This window comes from Charadrius vociferus, unplaced genomic scaffold, assembly GCF_000708025.1.
Source record: "Charadrius vociferus isolate BGI_N301 unplaced genomic scaffold, ASM70802v2 scaffold312, whole genome shotgun sequence".
In the NCBI taxonomy this organism is placed as follows: Eukaryota; Metazoa; Chordata; class Aves; order Charadriiformes; family Charadriidae; genus Charadrius; species Charadrius vociferus.
In genome coordinates, this window is record NW_009647214.1 from 718,082 (window position 1) to 732,402 (window position 14,321).

General features: G+C 40.4%; 1 protein-coding gene across 1 annotated transcript in view; it reads right to left on the bottom strand.

Annotated features, from left to right (window-relative positions):
* The window catches only part of CRISP2 (cysteine-rich secretory protein 2), a 54,683-nt gene extending 43,005 nt beyond the window's left edge, over positions 1-11,678 (bottom strand). The window contains exons 1-6 of the mRNA XM_009895910.1: positions 11,619-11,678; positions 10,238-10,357; positions 9,679-9,766; positions 8,078-8,223; positions 7,249-7,343; positions 5,546-5,634 (exon numbers count right to left, since the gene is read on the bottom strand). Of these exons, the coding sequence (XP_009894212.1) occupies positions 5,546-5,634; positions 7,249-7,343; positions 8,078-8,223; positions 9,679-9,766; positions 10,238-10,357; positions 11,619-11,678 (598 nt within the window). The remainder of the gene's footprint in view (positions 1-5,545; positions 5,635-7,248; positions 7,344-8,077; positions 8,224-9,678; positions 9,767-10,237; positions 10,358-11,618) is intronic.
* Positions 11,679-14,321: the final 2,643 nt, after the last annotated feature.

Here is a 14,321-nt window from a genome sequence, read left to right on the forward strand (position 1 = left end):
CTCACCTTTGAAACATTGTTGTAACACTTTAAAGTGTCAAATCAATCAAGGCTCTAGGCACACATTTAAAAGTGTGCTGAGTGGTTTTGCTTTGCAGGTTTCAAGAATATTTCTTCAAATTCTGAAAAAATAAGTGAATCAAGGCCTATAGCATGAGAAGGGTGTAAAATACATCTGTCTTACAGCTTTCAGAAGGCTGCATACATTCTAGGAATATCCAGAAGTTTCATAACTAATGATGACACATTTTCAAAATGACATTAAAGTTTCTGTTTCAGCTCTAAAAGGATGTCATGACTGTTGGATATCAAATCTGGGGAAAGAGCAAACTCAGTTCTACCTGACACGGGAATTTTCTGCCTGCCATTAAAAGACATTAGTTTTGTAATGCGAGAGACAGGATACTGCCTTAGCCGAACTGGGCATGTGATAAAGTTTCGCTGTTCCTGTTACACCACTGTACAAGTGAGAGTATTGTTGCAGTTTAGAGAGTAACTAGTTCTAAAGTAGTTTGTGGTCAGGCAGTTGGACTAGATGATTTTGGACTAGATGATCATTGTAGGTCCCTTCCAACTGAATCTATTCTATTCTATTCTATTCTATTCTATTCTATTCTATTCTATTCTAAACTGCGTACTTTTCCACAGTGAATCAGGGGCCCATGACATGGGATGTAATTCAAGCACTGTCCTGGAGCAGCCAGCTGTCTGCAGGAAGCTCCATCAGGAGTTGGTGAGAAGAAGGAAAGGGAAAGGACCCAGAGGTTGTTGAGGCCCCATCCCTGGAGATTTTCAAGGTCAGGCTGGACATGGCCTTGGGCAACCTGGTCTGGTGGGAGGTGTCCCTGCCCATGGCAGGGGGGTTGGAACTCGATGATCTTCAAGGTCCTTTCCAACCTAAACCATTCTATGATTCTATGACCCCTTTCTACAGGCTCTCCCATGGAAGGTCCTTGTGCGCTCTGGATCCTTGGTAAAGGTAGGAAAGGTTTCAAGGGTTTCACCTTGAAAGCTGAAACAATCCAGGAACAGGGTGTGCTAGGAGGAATGCACAATCTGATGTGGGGACCCTAGCGACTACAGGGAGCTATCGGGGACAAGGCACACTGCCTTGAAGCACATTATGAAGTATATTTTATAATGGCTTTTGAGTCTTTTACCAGCACTGCCTGGTTGCAGAACTACTGTTTGTCACCAAAGTCAGTTACTAAACCTTTCTCATGCCCAAGAAAAAACAGTGGTTGAATACCACTTAAAGCAGTGGTCATAGCCATCTGCCCTCCAATATATGATCATGTGAAAAAAAGGTGCTGGTGGAGGTCTACTTTTTACCAGGGTTTTTTTTGTAGTGAAAGAATGTGCCAGGGCAACAGGAGACCTGATACAATGCCAATCTGCAATAAAGCCAAGGTTTATGAAGAAGATTCTGTGAGCGCTAAGTTAAATGCTATTTGGGATAGGTGAGGAAAATATTCTGTACTTCGCCCATCACAGGTATGTCCCTTTGGAGAAAAAAAGCATGTAAAATACCTTGAAGCACACAGGAGCAGCTTAATGTCTCTGTAGCACAGCACAGGACATCTTGGTTTTCCAGCTCCAGGGGCTGTTTATACCATCATCAATCTATCAGTTGTTATTACCTCTCCAGATCTTGTCCCTCCTAAGTACCAGTTATTCATTTTATACTAAACTGTAATGCATTAAAATTCTGGCATATTTCTTAGAACACAATCAGCTCTTAATGTTCATTGGAAGAAATCTGGGAACCTAGAACTTGGTTTTGTACAAGAAAATTCCCTAAATGTGCTTGTGGCAAATGGGAATGTGGATCTGACCCTCCTTTAGCCAAGAAAAGCATTCCGTGAAGGTTTTCCACATCATTGGCAAAAGCTGTCTTCAACCGCGATTGTGACTTGTGGCTGGGGAAGGTCACGGACATCACATGTGAGAGCTGTGCAATTAGCTCTGGATGTGGGTACCATCCAACTGTGCAGACACCTACCTGCATTGCCAGAGGCCTCTGTCTCTCTCCCCTGCCCAGGAGCATCATGGATGTGTGTGTCCAACAGTGTGTATGTGCCATGTAGTATTACTTTCGTCTGAACCACATCTGAACCAGATTGCGAATGTCTTTTGCAGCCTTACCAACCATGCTACCAAAGCTGAAACAACAGCCACCTGTCGGAGTTACTCATTGAAGAAGAAAGTTTGGTTTGGCAAGATCGGCTTTTGAAAAATCCATGCTGGTATTTTATACTCTACTGATTACAAAATGACTGGTAAACAAATTGCTCTATTATCTTCCTAGATATCTAAATTGGGCTTATTGACCTTTAGTTGCCTGGGTCCTCATGGGTGAGATGTATGAGGACTGGAGCACCTCTCCTATGAGGAGCGGCTGATAGGGTTGGAGTTGTTCAGCCTGGAGCAGAGAAGGCTCTGGGGAAACCTTATAGTGGCCTTCCAGTACCTAAAGGGGGCCTAGAGGAAAGATGGGGAGGGACTTTTTACAGGGGCATGTAGTGATAGAATGAGGGGTAATGACTTTAAATTGGAAGAGGGGAGATTTAGGTTAGCTATTAGGAAGAAATTTTCCACTATGAGGGTGGTGCGACACTGGCCCAGGTTGCCCAGAGAAGTTGTGGAAGCTCTATCCGTGGAGGTGTTCAAGCCAGGTTGGACGCAGTTTTGAGCAACCTGGTCTGGTGGGAGGTGTCCTTGCCTATGGCAGGGTGTTGGAACTGGATGATCTTCAAGGTCCCTTCCAACCTAAACCGTTCTATGATTCTATGATTTTTACCTCATTACACTACTTCTGTCCTCTTGTGAGTGACTGAGAAACCAGTTCTTCTGTTGTGGGTTATGATGGAAAAGAATAGATTTCTAGACCCATTACTCATAGTAAAGGGACCTTTTTAGGAGTGGGGCGTAATGGATCTACCCATTTCCTTAATGGTAACAACACTGGACTAGCTATTGCATTATCATCGTTCTTACGTGGACTTTTGCTAATTATTTAACAGCTCAGTAAGTCATGTTCCAGCATTCACATCTATGCCCTGGCATTGTTTAATTTACTAGCAGAGATGTAACCAAAGGAGAGGGTAGTATACCATGGAGGAAAAAGGTTGTGGAGGTGAATGAGAAAAAAAAACAACAACCAACAACCCAAACAATAAGCACTTTGAATTGTGAAACGAGGCTTTTAGCTTAATGCTCATCTTTCATACTAGAATAAGTGCCACTGAAATATGAGTGAGTCAGAAATGTGTGTTGAAATTGCCACTGAAATGAATGAGTCAGAAGCGTGTGCTGAAATTATTCTGTGCCAAAGATTCTGGGACTTGGAATCTCAATTATGACAGCAGCTTCCTTACTAAAAGAGGACTGAAACGTGAAACCACTGTAAACTGAGACTAAAATAATATTTAGTCCCACTGTTGACTGCACAATAGGGCATTTGCTTCCCAAAGTCTACAGAAGTGAGTATCGCATGTTATTTATGCTAATGGTCATTCTCTCTGAGAGGAGTCTCAAGGAAAGTTGTTTGCCTGGCTTCTGGTTTTGCCTAGGAAATCTTCAGTTTCTCAAGTGAACTGTTTCTGCTTATGCTGGTAAAGGATCAGGCTCCCTTCAAGACCTGACACTGATAAAGTCACAAAGTTGGTGGAAGTGTATTTCACAGTAATAAGAAAGAAGGAAAATTACAATGAATTGGTCAATGAAGAATGAGTAATTTAATGATTGATACAGCAAAATCAGATGTTAAAGAATAATTTTGGAAGACACCCTCACTTGTTGTTAACAGGAAAGTTTCCAAATGCAGGGACCTTTCCCCTTGGCTATTTGTTTTTGTTAATTAAGCCCTTTTCTCAGATAGTTGTTTTCCATCAGGAAGCAGGTTTGGTTACCTGTATTTATGCTAAGTGCAATCTTATACTATAAGCAGGATCGTTAATTTAAATGAAATACACTTTTTTTTTTTTTTTTTTACATTTAAATATGCCTAAGCATTTTACAGAAGAACATGTCAGCAAAAGATACAGATTCTAAACCAGGATAGTTCTAGTGGAAACTGCTCTGCTCTCCTAATTCCTTTTAAGAACTACACATTTCAGGTAAACCTGTTTATCTTTTGGTCCTGTTAACAATACAATGGTTCAAAACATTGGCCAAATTAAGACTAGTTGCACGACCAAGCAGTATCTATCTCTATTAAGAACATATGAAACATATGGAACCACAGAACTTTAAAAATGCTCTTTAGATAACATTTTGGGAAACAATGTGAGAAGCTAACCATTAAATAATCTGGCACCCAAATGCTAAATTTCAATTATGATCTCCGCTATGTTCTTGTTTTGGTTTGAGGACCATCTAAACCATTATACAGATAGAATATATACATCCTTCTACAGCTTTTTCTACTGTGAGTTGCTGAAGTCAGTCCTTCTGTGGGAGAGGGAGGATGGAATCTGGTTTTCTGAAAGAAGTCACTATGGAGATGGATGTCCAGGAAGGGAAAAGTTGAACCTATTATTTATTTTTTTTTTCAGTTTTTCATTGGCAGGAAGCAGGGCAGAGAACTTGACAAAATTGTGGCTGCATCCAGGATCCTTTGCCAAGGCAGTTGGAATAAACATCTTCACATTTTCAAAGCTTGGCTGAAAATGAATTGAAACACAAAATAAATCATAAATGGGAAATGAGAACCTGCAACATTTCCTTTTAGAATAATTTTTCATCAATATTTCTTTTCTCTGTAATTTTTTTCTCTTTGTTGCCATTTTCTCCACAGCAGCATCCAAAACCTTTGACCACACATACAAAATCCTTAGGGCTTTCAAGGAGGTTTCTCACTGAACTTGCAAGATGGTTTGCAGCTTTCTTCCTTTATACTATAGCCCATGATGAGAATTAGGTTAATTCAATTAACAGAAGATTGAAATCAAGTCTTGCATTATGAGACTCAGCCCATATGTTTTTATTTTCTGTTAGAATTCTTAAAACTCAGATTTGCTACTTGCTCTTTTCAAAGGAAGAAAAAGAAAAAAAGACAATGTCCCTTCCTTCCCTAGCATTTCTTAGATTCAAGGATGAGAATTTCCTCTCCTGGGTATGGAAAAACATATAAACTGCAGCTGGAAATCTGGAGCTGAGATTTCTGTGCTTCCACCGCTATAAACTTAACTTTGACCTCACTGAAGTCAATGCATCTTCTTACACCAGGAAGTAATCATGAGAGTTTCCATATGGAGACCTTGACACTGTCATCTTTAGTGAAGGTATGTAGGCCATATGAATATCTTGATCCATGAAGTGGAGGGCATCTTTATCCCAATCTACACCAAGTACTGTCTAACACTTGCCCACTCTTATCGTAGACTCCTTCTTCTTTGGTTTCACTCCATAGTTGTTCTGTAATAATGTTTTTGTCCTGGTACTTGAACAAATAATCTCAAATACTTTCCATTTTCATAAATTACATGGGATTTTTTTAAAACATCAACTTTACCGGAGTCACAATTAAAATGCTTAAAACTTACTGCATAATCCGTTCTCACAAGCATTAGGGCAATCACCACAAGGTGGTCCTTTTTTGTAGGGTGTCGGAATTGAACTTAGTAGATTTCCCCTGAAACATCAACATTACCATAAGCTGTAAAGTCACTATAACATATCCGAGAAAAAAAACCCTTAGTTATACAGATGCATACATACATTAATTTGCACTCAGTCTTTGGTTATATGTCAAACAATTTATGTATACATGGTGGGTTTATCTGGAAAGCTTTTGGTAGTGGGGCAGGGTGGAATTTGCAGGGGTGGCTTCTGTGAGAAGACACCAGAAGCTGCCCCTCCTTCAGACAGAGCCAGTGCCAGCTAGCTCCAATTTGTACCCACTGCTGAGCCCATCAGCGACAGCACAAGCACCTCTGTGATAACGTATTAAAGAACGGCTAAAAACTGCTGTGCAGCAGCAACTAGAAGAGAGGACTGAGAATATGTGAGAGAAACCATCCTGCAGACACCAAGCTTAGTGAAGAAGGAGGAGGAGGAGGAGGAGGTGCTCCAGGAGTTGGAGCAGATATTCCTCTGCAGCCTGTGGTAAAGACCATGGTGAAGAGAGTTATCTTCCTGCAGCCCATGGAGGTCCATTGTGGAGCAGATGTCCACCTGCAGCCCATGGAGGACCCCACACTGAAGCAGGTGGGTACACTCAAAGGAGGCTCTGACCCCATGGAGAGGATCCCACATTAGAGCAGGTCTTCTGACAGGACCTGTGACCCCGTGAGGGACCCATGCTGGAGCAGTGCGTTCCTGAAGGGCTGCACCCCATGGAAAGGACTTAAGCTGGAGAAGTTTGTGAAGAACTGCAACCCATAGGAAGGGCCCATGTTGGAGAAGTTTGTTCAGGACTGTCTCCCATGGGTGGGACCCCACACTGGAAGAGGGCAAGAGAGTGAGGAGGAAGGAGCAGCAGAGACAAGGTGCGATGAACTGATCATAAACCCATTCCCCATCCCCCTGCACCGTTTGGGGAGAGGAGGTAGAGAAATTGAGAGTGAAGTTGAGCTGGAGAAGAAGGGAGGGGCGGGCAGAAGGTGGTTTTAGATTTGTTTTTATTTTCTTATTATCCTACTCTGATTGATTGGCAACAAATTAAGGTCATTTCCCCAAGGCAAGTCTGTTTTGCCTGTGATGTTAACTGGTGAGTGATCTCCCTGTCCTTATATTGATCCACAAGCTTTTTGTCATATTTTCTCTCCTGCTGTCCTGTTGAGGAGGAGGAGTGACAGAGCAGCTTGGTGGGCTACTGGCAGCCAGCCAAGGTCAACCCACCACGATATTTTACAACGTGAATGTGAAAATTAATTTGAGACAATTTATGAAATCTTCACTCTTCCTTAAAACTACCATTAAAGTATTTAGTATTAATTATAGTTTTCACTGCACTGTACCTATTGATTGGCGTTTCTGAACCAAGATTTCAAGTAGAATGTGGAAAATACTTGTTTGTGAAAATTAGGATTTTTAGGAAAATTAAATTTAATCATTTTTATGTTGTTTATGCCATTCCTTGTTTGACAATTCTTTTAATGAGTATTTTTCTGTCTTTTTTTATTCCTAATACACTCTTGAAACCTGTTCCTCAGCTATGGGTGATGTGCCCTGTTACAAATTACACCATGTCTTGACTAATTTTGGTAATGTAATACAAAGTTCTAGAATTAGAATCAATACATACGCGGGGCAGTACTGGCAGACATAAAAGTACTTGTATTTACTGTTGGGACAGAAAGCAACAGCACATCCAATTTGATAAGAACTGTGCCAGACCACCTGGAGGTATAAGAACAAAAATCATGGGAGAATGAAAAATATACATTTGAAAATCTTTTAAGTACAATATGCATTAAAGAAACATTTGCAACCAAGTTAACTCACTCTATTTGCCTTTTCTAGTAAAGTATAAGTCCCACCTTGCTGGAAAAAGTTTTTTCCCCTGCTTTCACCCCTGAACTAAATAGCATTTAGGATATTACAATGATTTATAGCAAATATATATAAAGCTTTTGAGTTAAACTGTCTCAATTATATATGTTTTCATTCAATTAAAGCTGTTGAGGAAGGTGTAGGAATCATAATATAAAATTTTGTATACTGTGTTTTGTGCAGGTGACCAGTGGAGCTTATCATAAGCCATTGTCCAATTAGAAACTGAGTCAATGGAACTCTGTAGACTGTAACAAACCTATTGCTGACACTTTAATGACCCTATTCTTCCACTGTCTGAGCAATTCTTACATGTTAAACAAACAAATAATTTTCTTCCCTTTGTTTCTTCCTGAAGTTTTGAAATACCAATATCCTTACTCTTTACTCCATAAAGACATTTAGCCTATTATTTTCATTTTAATTCTGTTACTTTGAAAGTTTTCATCTCGTTTTGTGAGAATAACTCTCATGCCTCCATTGTGCTTATTCCCTTCAAATATGATGAGAGGGTAAATGTTGCTTAGCTAACATACACATGTTCATTTATTCAGCTTGAAATACAAAAAAGTGGCACCTACCTGAGTGTAATGGCCAATCACAGCACCTTGTGTTTTTGCTCCAGTTCCGTATTCGAAATCTTTCTCCTCATTGTACCAGGCCTGAATAGCATCTGACCATGAGAAAGGGGCAGTTGACATGAAGAGATTTTCACCGCATGGTACAGCTGAAAGGAGAGAGGTATTGAGAAATTCATAAAAAATGCATGTGTGAGAAAAAGACAGCAAAAGGTAGTACGATTTCCATGGAAGTTCTCATCCCAGATGGAACAGAAGAGTGTTGGGTTTTTTTTCCGGTTCAGTGACATCACCCTTTGTCAATACTGATGTTGTCACTTCACCAGTTTGCAGCATGGCCAGCCTGTTTGGCTGGTAATTTGGTTGTTGACAAACCTTCTACACGTCTGCAGATACACCTGCACCACAGATTTATGACTGTAATTTTGCTATTTGAAAGTTAGCAACCTAGATATTATTCAGGTCACAGCTCAATAATCTTGGGAAAATACCAGTAAGTCAAAACTTACTTCTGGTACACAAGAAGGTGTCTACATTGTCTTCACCTACTGTTTTTATCCAGTTCCAACCCTACTACATGTACATTAGTTCCTGTCTGGGATTCACCTTAGCAAGAACCAGAGGATTAAGTTTTTAAGCAAAAAGATGGGGGACTAAAGGACAGCCCACACCTTACATGGAGTAGAGACAGAAGCAAGTCAGCACCACTCTTTGGTCTGATAGTGGCTATTGTTAATACAATATAGCTGTAACTTCAATATCCAATGACTGAAGTGTTTATACGAGCCTCTGATATTGCTACAGGTTGCAAGCTGCCAGCAGATTTAAAAACTGTGAGTCTTGTCTCAGCAATTATGCTTAGCACTACCAGCTGGTTTTGGACCTTCACCCTTTGCCCCTTCCTTCCCAGATAGTTTCATCCAGCATGTGCAGGCTGGTACGTGCAGGCTGGTATCTGCAATAAACTGGGTCTAGATTCTCTTCTCTCTGATGGGTATTTTCAGAGAATATGTTTTCTCACTATGCTACAGGCCTCCTGTAGGAGGCCTACAGGAGAGCTGGGGAAGGACTTTTTACTAGGGCATGTAGCAACAGGATGAGGAGTAATGGCTTTAAACTGGAAGAGGGCAGGTTTAGATTAAACATTAGGAAGAAGTTTTTCACTTTAAGGGTTGTAAGGCACTGGAAGAGGTTGCTCAGAGAGGTTGTTGAGGCCCCATCCCTGGAGGGGTTCAAGGCCAGGCTGGATGGGGCTTTGGGCAACCTGGTCTAGTGGGAGGTGTCCCTGCCCATGGCAGGGGGGTTGGAACTCGATGATCTTCAAGGTCCTTTCCAGCCTAAACCATTCTATGATTCTATGATTTTTCTCACCTACTGAAGAAAATGGGATATACTTGTGTAAAACTGATTAAATCGAGATGAGAATGGGATTGAACTTTTCTCACTTGCTAGACTTATATCTACAATTTTGCCTTTGTCTCATGCACCAAAAAATTTACATTAAATGTAAATGTCATCTCAAAAAAAACCCAAACAAAGACCACAAACTGGTCACTTCAATAACATGTATGACATTATTCAGTTAGCATGCATGCTTCACTTACTTGTTGTCCTCATATTAGCAGGACTGTGACTTAAAGTGCATTGATTGGCCCATTTTTGGGCATTATTTGCAGCCGCAGGATCCCATTCCTTAATGAAAGAAGAAAATATTAGTCAATCAGACACATACCAATTAATAAAGCCTCATGAAGGACAAACTCTTGGAAATTGCAGTTCAAATCAGAAAAAAATCATATACAAAATCCTTTTCTTTCCCTTTTTTTTGAGCGTTGGTGGATAGGAACAAAGTTACTATGCACCCAGGAGAATAGAAACTGGGAAGACTGATGAAAAATGCATCAGAACGAAATGAATAATGCCACGGCTCCTCCTTTTCCTTTTTCTTCAAAAGAAAGACATTATTGTTCATACCCCACAAAATTTTCCAGACTTTTTTTTCCACCTGCCCAGCTTTATGTTTCTCTTGGTGCTGGCCATGCTCAATCCTTAGGAAAGGTCTGGAGAGTGAACTGTGGCTAGATAAAACAATGAGAGATACAGTCCCGTATCTCTCATAGTGTCCATTACTCATTAAAAATAGATTTACAACACGCAACTTACCATCTTCAACATGTTGCTGGCAGTTGGTTTTACTCCTCTCCTAAGGGTATTATGTTTGTCAACAATCAGCTTTTGCTGATCTATTTTGCTAGTTGACAGAGCATCAAAACCTCCAGATTCCTAAATAGAAAGAACATATAATATTTTTTTTTATTGTTTAAACGTAACTAAATCCTGAATCCTGTCTAGGAAACCTGAAAATATCAAAATACTAATATCAACCAAAGAGATGATCCTTGTGATGGAGGAGGTCCTGTGGTAGACTTTGTCTCCTAAGTATCTCTAGAGGCGCTTCTGTTTGGAACAGCACTTTCAGTGGTTCCACAACGTAGGGCTTAGCAGTAATAACACAGGTTCCTGAATCATATCTGCCAGCTCACTGTGGATGGCCAAGATATCCTGGAACGCCTCGTGTGCCTGTAGAGTCTTATATTTAGGCAACTGAATCAGACTTATTTTACTATTACTATAATTTCCTTCATGAGGTTTTGAGGAAAAAGGATTTAAAAATCAGCTGAAGTCATGAATGTGCTTATGATGTGTTCCTCTTCTTCAGCAATTTAAACATGCCTATCAATGTGTTTTTTTATTGAAGGAACCTGTGGTTTAGTCACAAGATGGTCACAGACCTCTTGTGGTACTTCATCAGGACACCCCACTGAACAAAAAAGTGCTTAGGTTTTTCATGCCATAGATTTTCTTCCACTCCTGCCATAACTGATAGCATTTCTCAAACTTGTCATGTGTTTTTTAATTAAAAATTAGCCATGTGAAGAACTCAGTCTCACCCTTACAACTATTCTCACTAGCACGGAGAGCAGAAATTGAAAAATTAGGGGGAAATGTAGTCAAGCCTTCAGTCCCATTAGTGTTTCTGAAGCAGAAGTAGCAAAATTCAAACTTCAGAGTAAGTATGGGTTGGGAGGAACCACTCAAAGTGTGCGTTGAGTATGTTTGTTCAGCTGTTTGAGGGAAATCATTTGAGAGGATGGGACTGTGAGCAAAAGGAGAGGCAGATAGCTTGGGACCTGTAGGATAAGAAAGGGAAGGAGTTAGGTAACGGCTGTCTATAGAACCATGGGGAATCAACAGGAAGAGGGCTGGATCTTTGGGAGATCCAGACTACTGGATCTGTGTACGGGAGCTTCCGGAAAATGTAGTTATCTCTGACCCAACTCAAAAGTAACACTGAGATGGTTTAGTGTGCAAGTGTGGAACCAGTCTACTGCTCTGAAATGGAACAGACTTCAAGGATAAAAGCTTTCCAGATCCTAGATATCTAATCAGACTTTTTCCACGTCTGGTTGGTGTACACAGGGAAAGCCACATTCAGTCAGACCACGAGCGCCCAGATTTTCTGAGTACAAAGTGTGGGTCTTACCTGTCCAGTGGACAGAGGCAGCACAGCTGTGAGACACAGCAACAGCACTGGGAGAATCATCTCTGAAAAGGGGAGAATGAGGATTTAATTTATTTTTTACAGTGTTTTCATTTCTCTGAATACACAATACATCCTTCTTCTGTGTATTTCCTGGCTTTTTCTCAAGTAGCAAGCTAATGTTTTCTTTCTCTCCTTCCTCTCATCCTCCCATTTTTAGATGTTAAAACAATTAAATTAATTCCCTGTCGGCATTTCCAAATTTCTATGAATCAACTGCTTTGTACCTCTCATACTTCCTGTTGTCATCCTGGCCAAATACCTGTATTCGCAGTACAGGAGGACATCAGTGCTTCCCTTCCTATAGGAAGCCTTCTGCTCATTGCCACGTTGTTGGATGGCTGGGTGGGATTCTGCTTTTAGCTTGTCTCTGTCCCTCTTAGTCTGAAACTTCTTCTATTTCCAATGGCCTGCTTTGACTGGACTACGTTGGTTGAAAGGGGAATTAAACACTCAGCCTATGTGCAGACCTCTACAGTTAGGTGTCCCTTACTAATGACCAGTATGTAAGCTGGGGCAGAACTGGCTGGAGCAGAAAAGGACCAGCATTGGCTTCCTGGGAAAGACTTATTTCAGAAAGCTTTTTTTTTCTTGTTTTGATTTTTTTAAAGACAACTCTCGGTTATATTACAGGTATTGTAGAATGGCAAAACAAATGAGAGCCGCCTTTAATTGAAGAAGCAACCACCAGACCCTGGATTCCAAGATCCTACTTACTTAGGAGCTTCAAAACACCATACCATCCCACTACAGTGATCCAGGAGGTAATGCAGGTCACTTCAAAGTTCAGGGGTCTGATTACAATCAGTCATCGGAGTTACATTCAGCTTGTTTCTGCTTAGCTACCTTGGGCAGGCAAGCAGGTGACTAGAGTAGAATTTACTTATATTGGCATTTTTCCCAGCCTCCCACTGCAAGGGAATTTATGGGCATGTTGCCACCGAGATGTATTATTAGCTTAACTCCTTATTCGGTTTTGAGGGGCTGCTGCTTTTAGTTTTAATGTATTCCTGGGGAATGGCCAAAGGATTTTCTGATCTTTTCATATTCAGCAAAGCCTCTTTACCTTGAGGCAACCAGTTTATATAAAACACAAGGTGCTGCAGCTCACAGAGAACATGTGAGTAAGAAAAACTCCCCTTTTCCAAATGATACAGCAAGGACCATTTTCCTCACCAGCCTGCTTACGTTGCACTGGAGGCGACCCACAGTCCCCATCCCGTGGGCAAAGGGACCTACTCCAGCTCTGCTAAAGAGCAAAGCCCGTAGAAGTGGACTGTGGCTGTGGGCAGCTGTAGCTCAGAGGCGAAAAAACTGGACAGACTGGACATGTCTGTACAATTAAACTCTCACAGCCTCCAAAATAGTGTGGCTTATTCCAAGCACTTATAGTTGAGGAAAGATCTAGCTGATCTGGGGGGGGGAAATACTGGTAATTAACCATATAAGTCATCGATTTCCTGTTCTTGGTATTGATTTATGTCCCTTATGTTTAATTTTGACATCACCATTGCCTCCTTGAAGTGCTTTGGGATCAGAGAATTTTTTTCTTGCTAACTTTTCTACCGCTTGTTTCTCAGAGCCGTTACAAAACTTTGCAGTGCATATGACCTAGGTGCTTAGCAATAAAAGCTTATAAGCCCAATAACATGAAAAATTATTCTTTTCACTTCATTTTTAACTAGAAAATAAATAGAGGTGGGGGTTATTTTTAGCTGTACTCAATTTACAAGCAAAAATACGTCTTTTGAGTGCAAAATGTGATGATATGCAAATAGAAAACAACCCTTTTTGCACCTAAAACATGTAAAAACAAATTCTCTGTTTCAATGGAAAAATAACTCTTCATTAAAATTGTGAAGCTTCCTATTTTGCAAACCAAACTGAAGAAGCTAACTTAAATACATGGGAAAAGTATTCATTGACTGTAACATTTTATATGAATTAACTTACAATTAAATATAATTGGTAATCTAATACGTGATAAAAGTTTCAAAACGCCATTGGAATGCTTTTTAAGACCCAGTGGGTTTCCTGCTCCAAGATATTAACATACTTTTGGCAATCCCACTGATTTCAACCAAATGCTTATAGTTTATGAGATGTAAATTTAATTGCTCTGCATTAATTTCTAGGCACTGGTCCTAAAATCAGTCTCTCTGTCCCCCTCCCCTATTCCCCCTCAATCAAACACAAATCAGGACATGTGCCAAGTCTTACTGACTTTCCTGTAACTCCATCTGTGTACAAGGATCTGCCGCTGAAAGATGGTGCTTTAGCATCCCTGGTTTGTATGAGTTTAGCAAACTTGTGTGAATATGTTTTTCTCATGCCTCCTCCTAAAAAAAGAAAGATACTGCTTTCTTGCATACAGGCAGCTTTTCATCTGTTTTTGATTGTTCATCAAATTTCTCTCCCTTTTCTTCAGCTTGTGTTACACTGCTGCCTATGTATTCCTTATTTTTCACTGCATAAAATCCTCTTTCTCTGACGGTTCTAAATGGTTCAAGAAATCTTCTGACAATAAGTTGCATTTTAATACATGAAAAAATTTGCAATACTTTAAACAAAGAAATCAATCTAAATCCTACCTTTTGTTTCCAGGAAGGCTGGAAGTTTCTTCCGTCCTTCTGCAGGTGGTTGTGG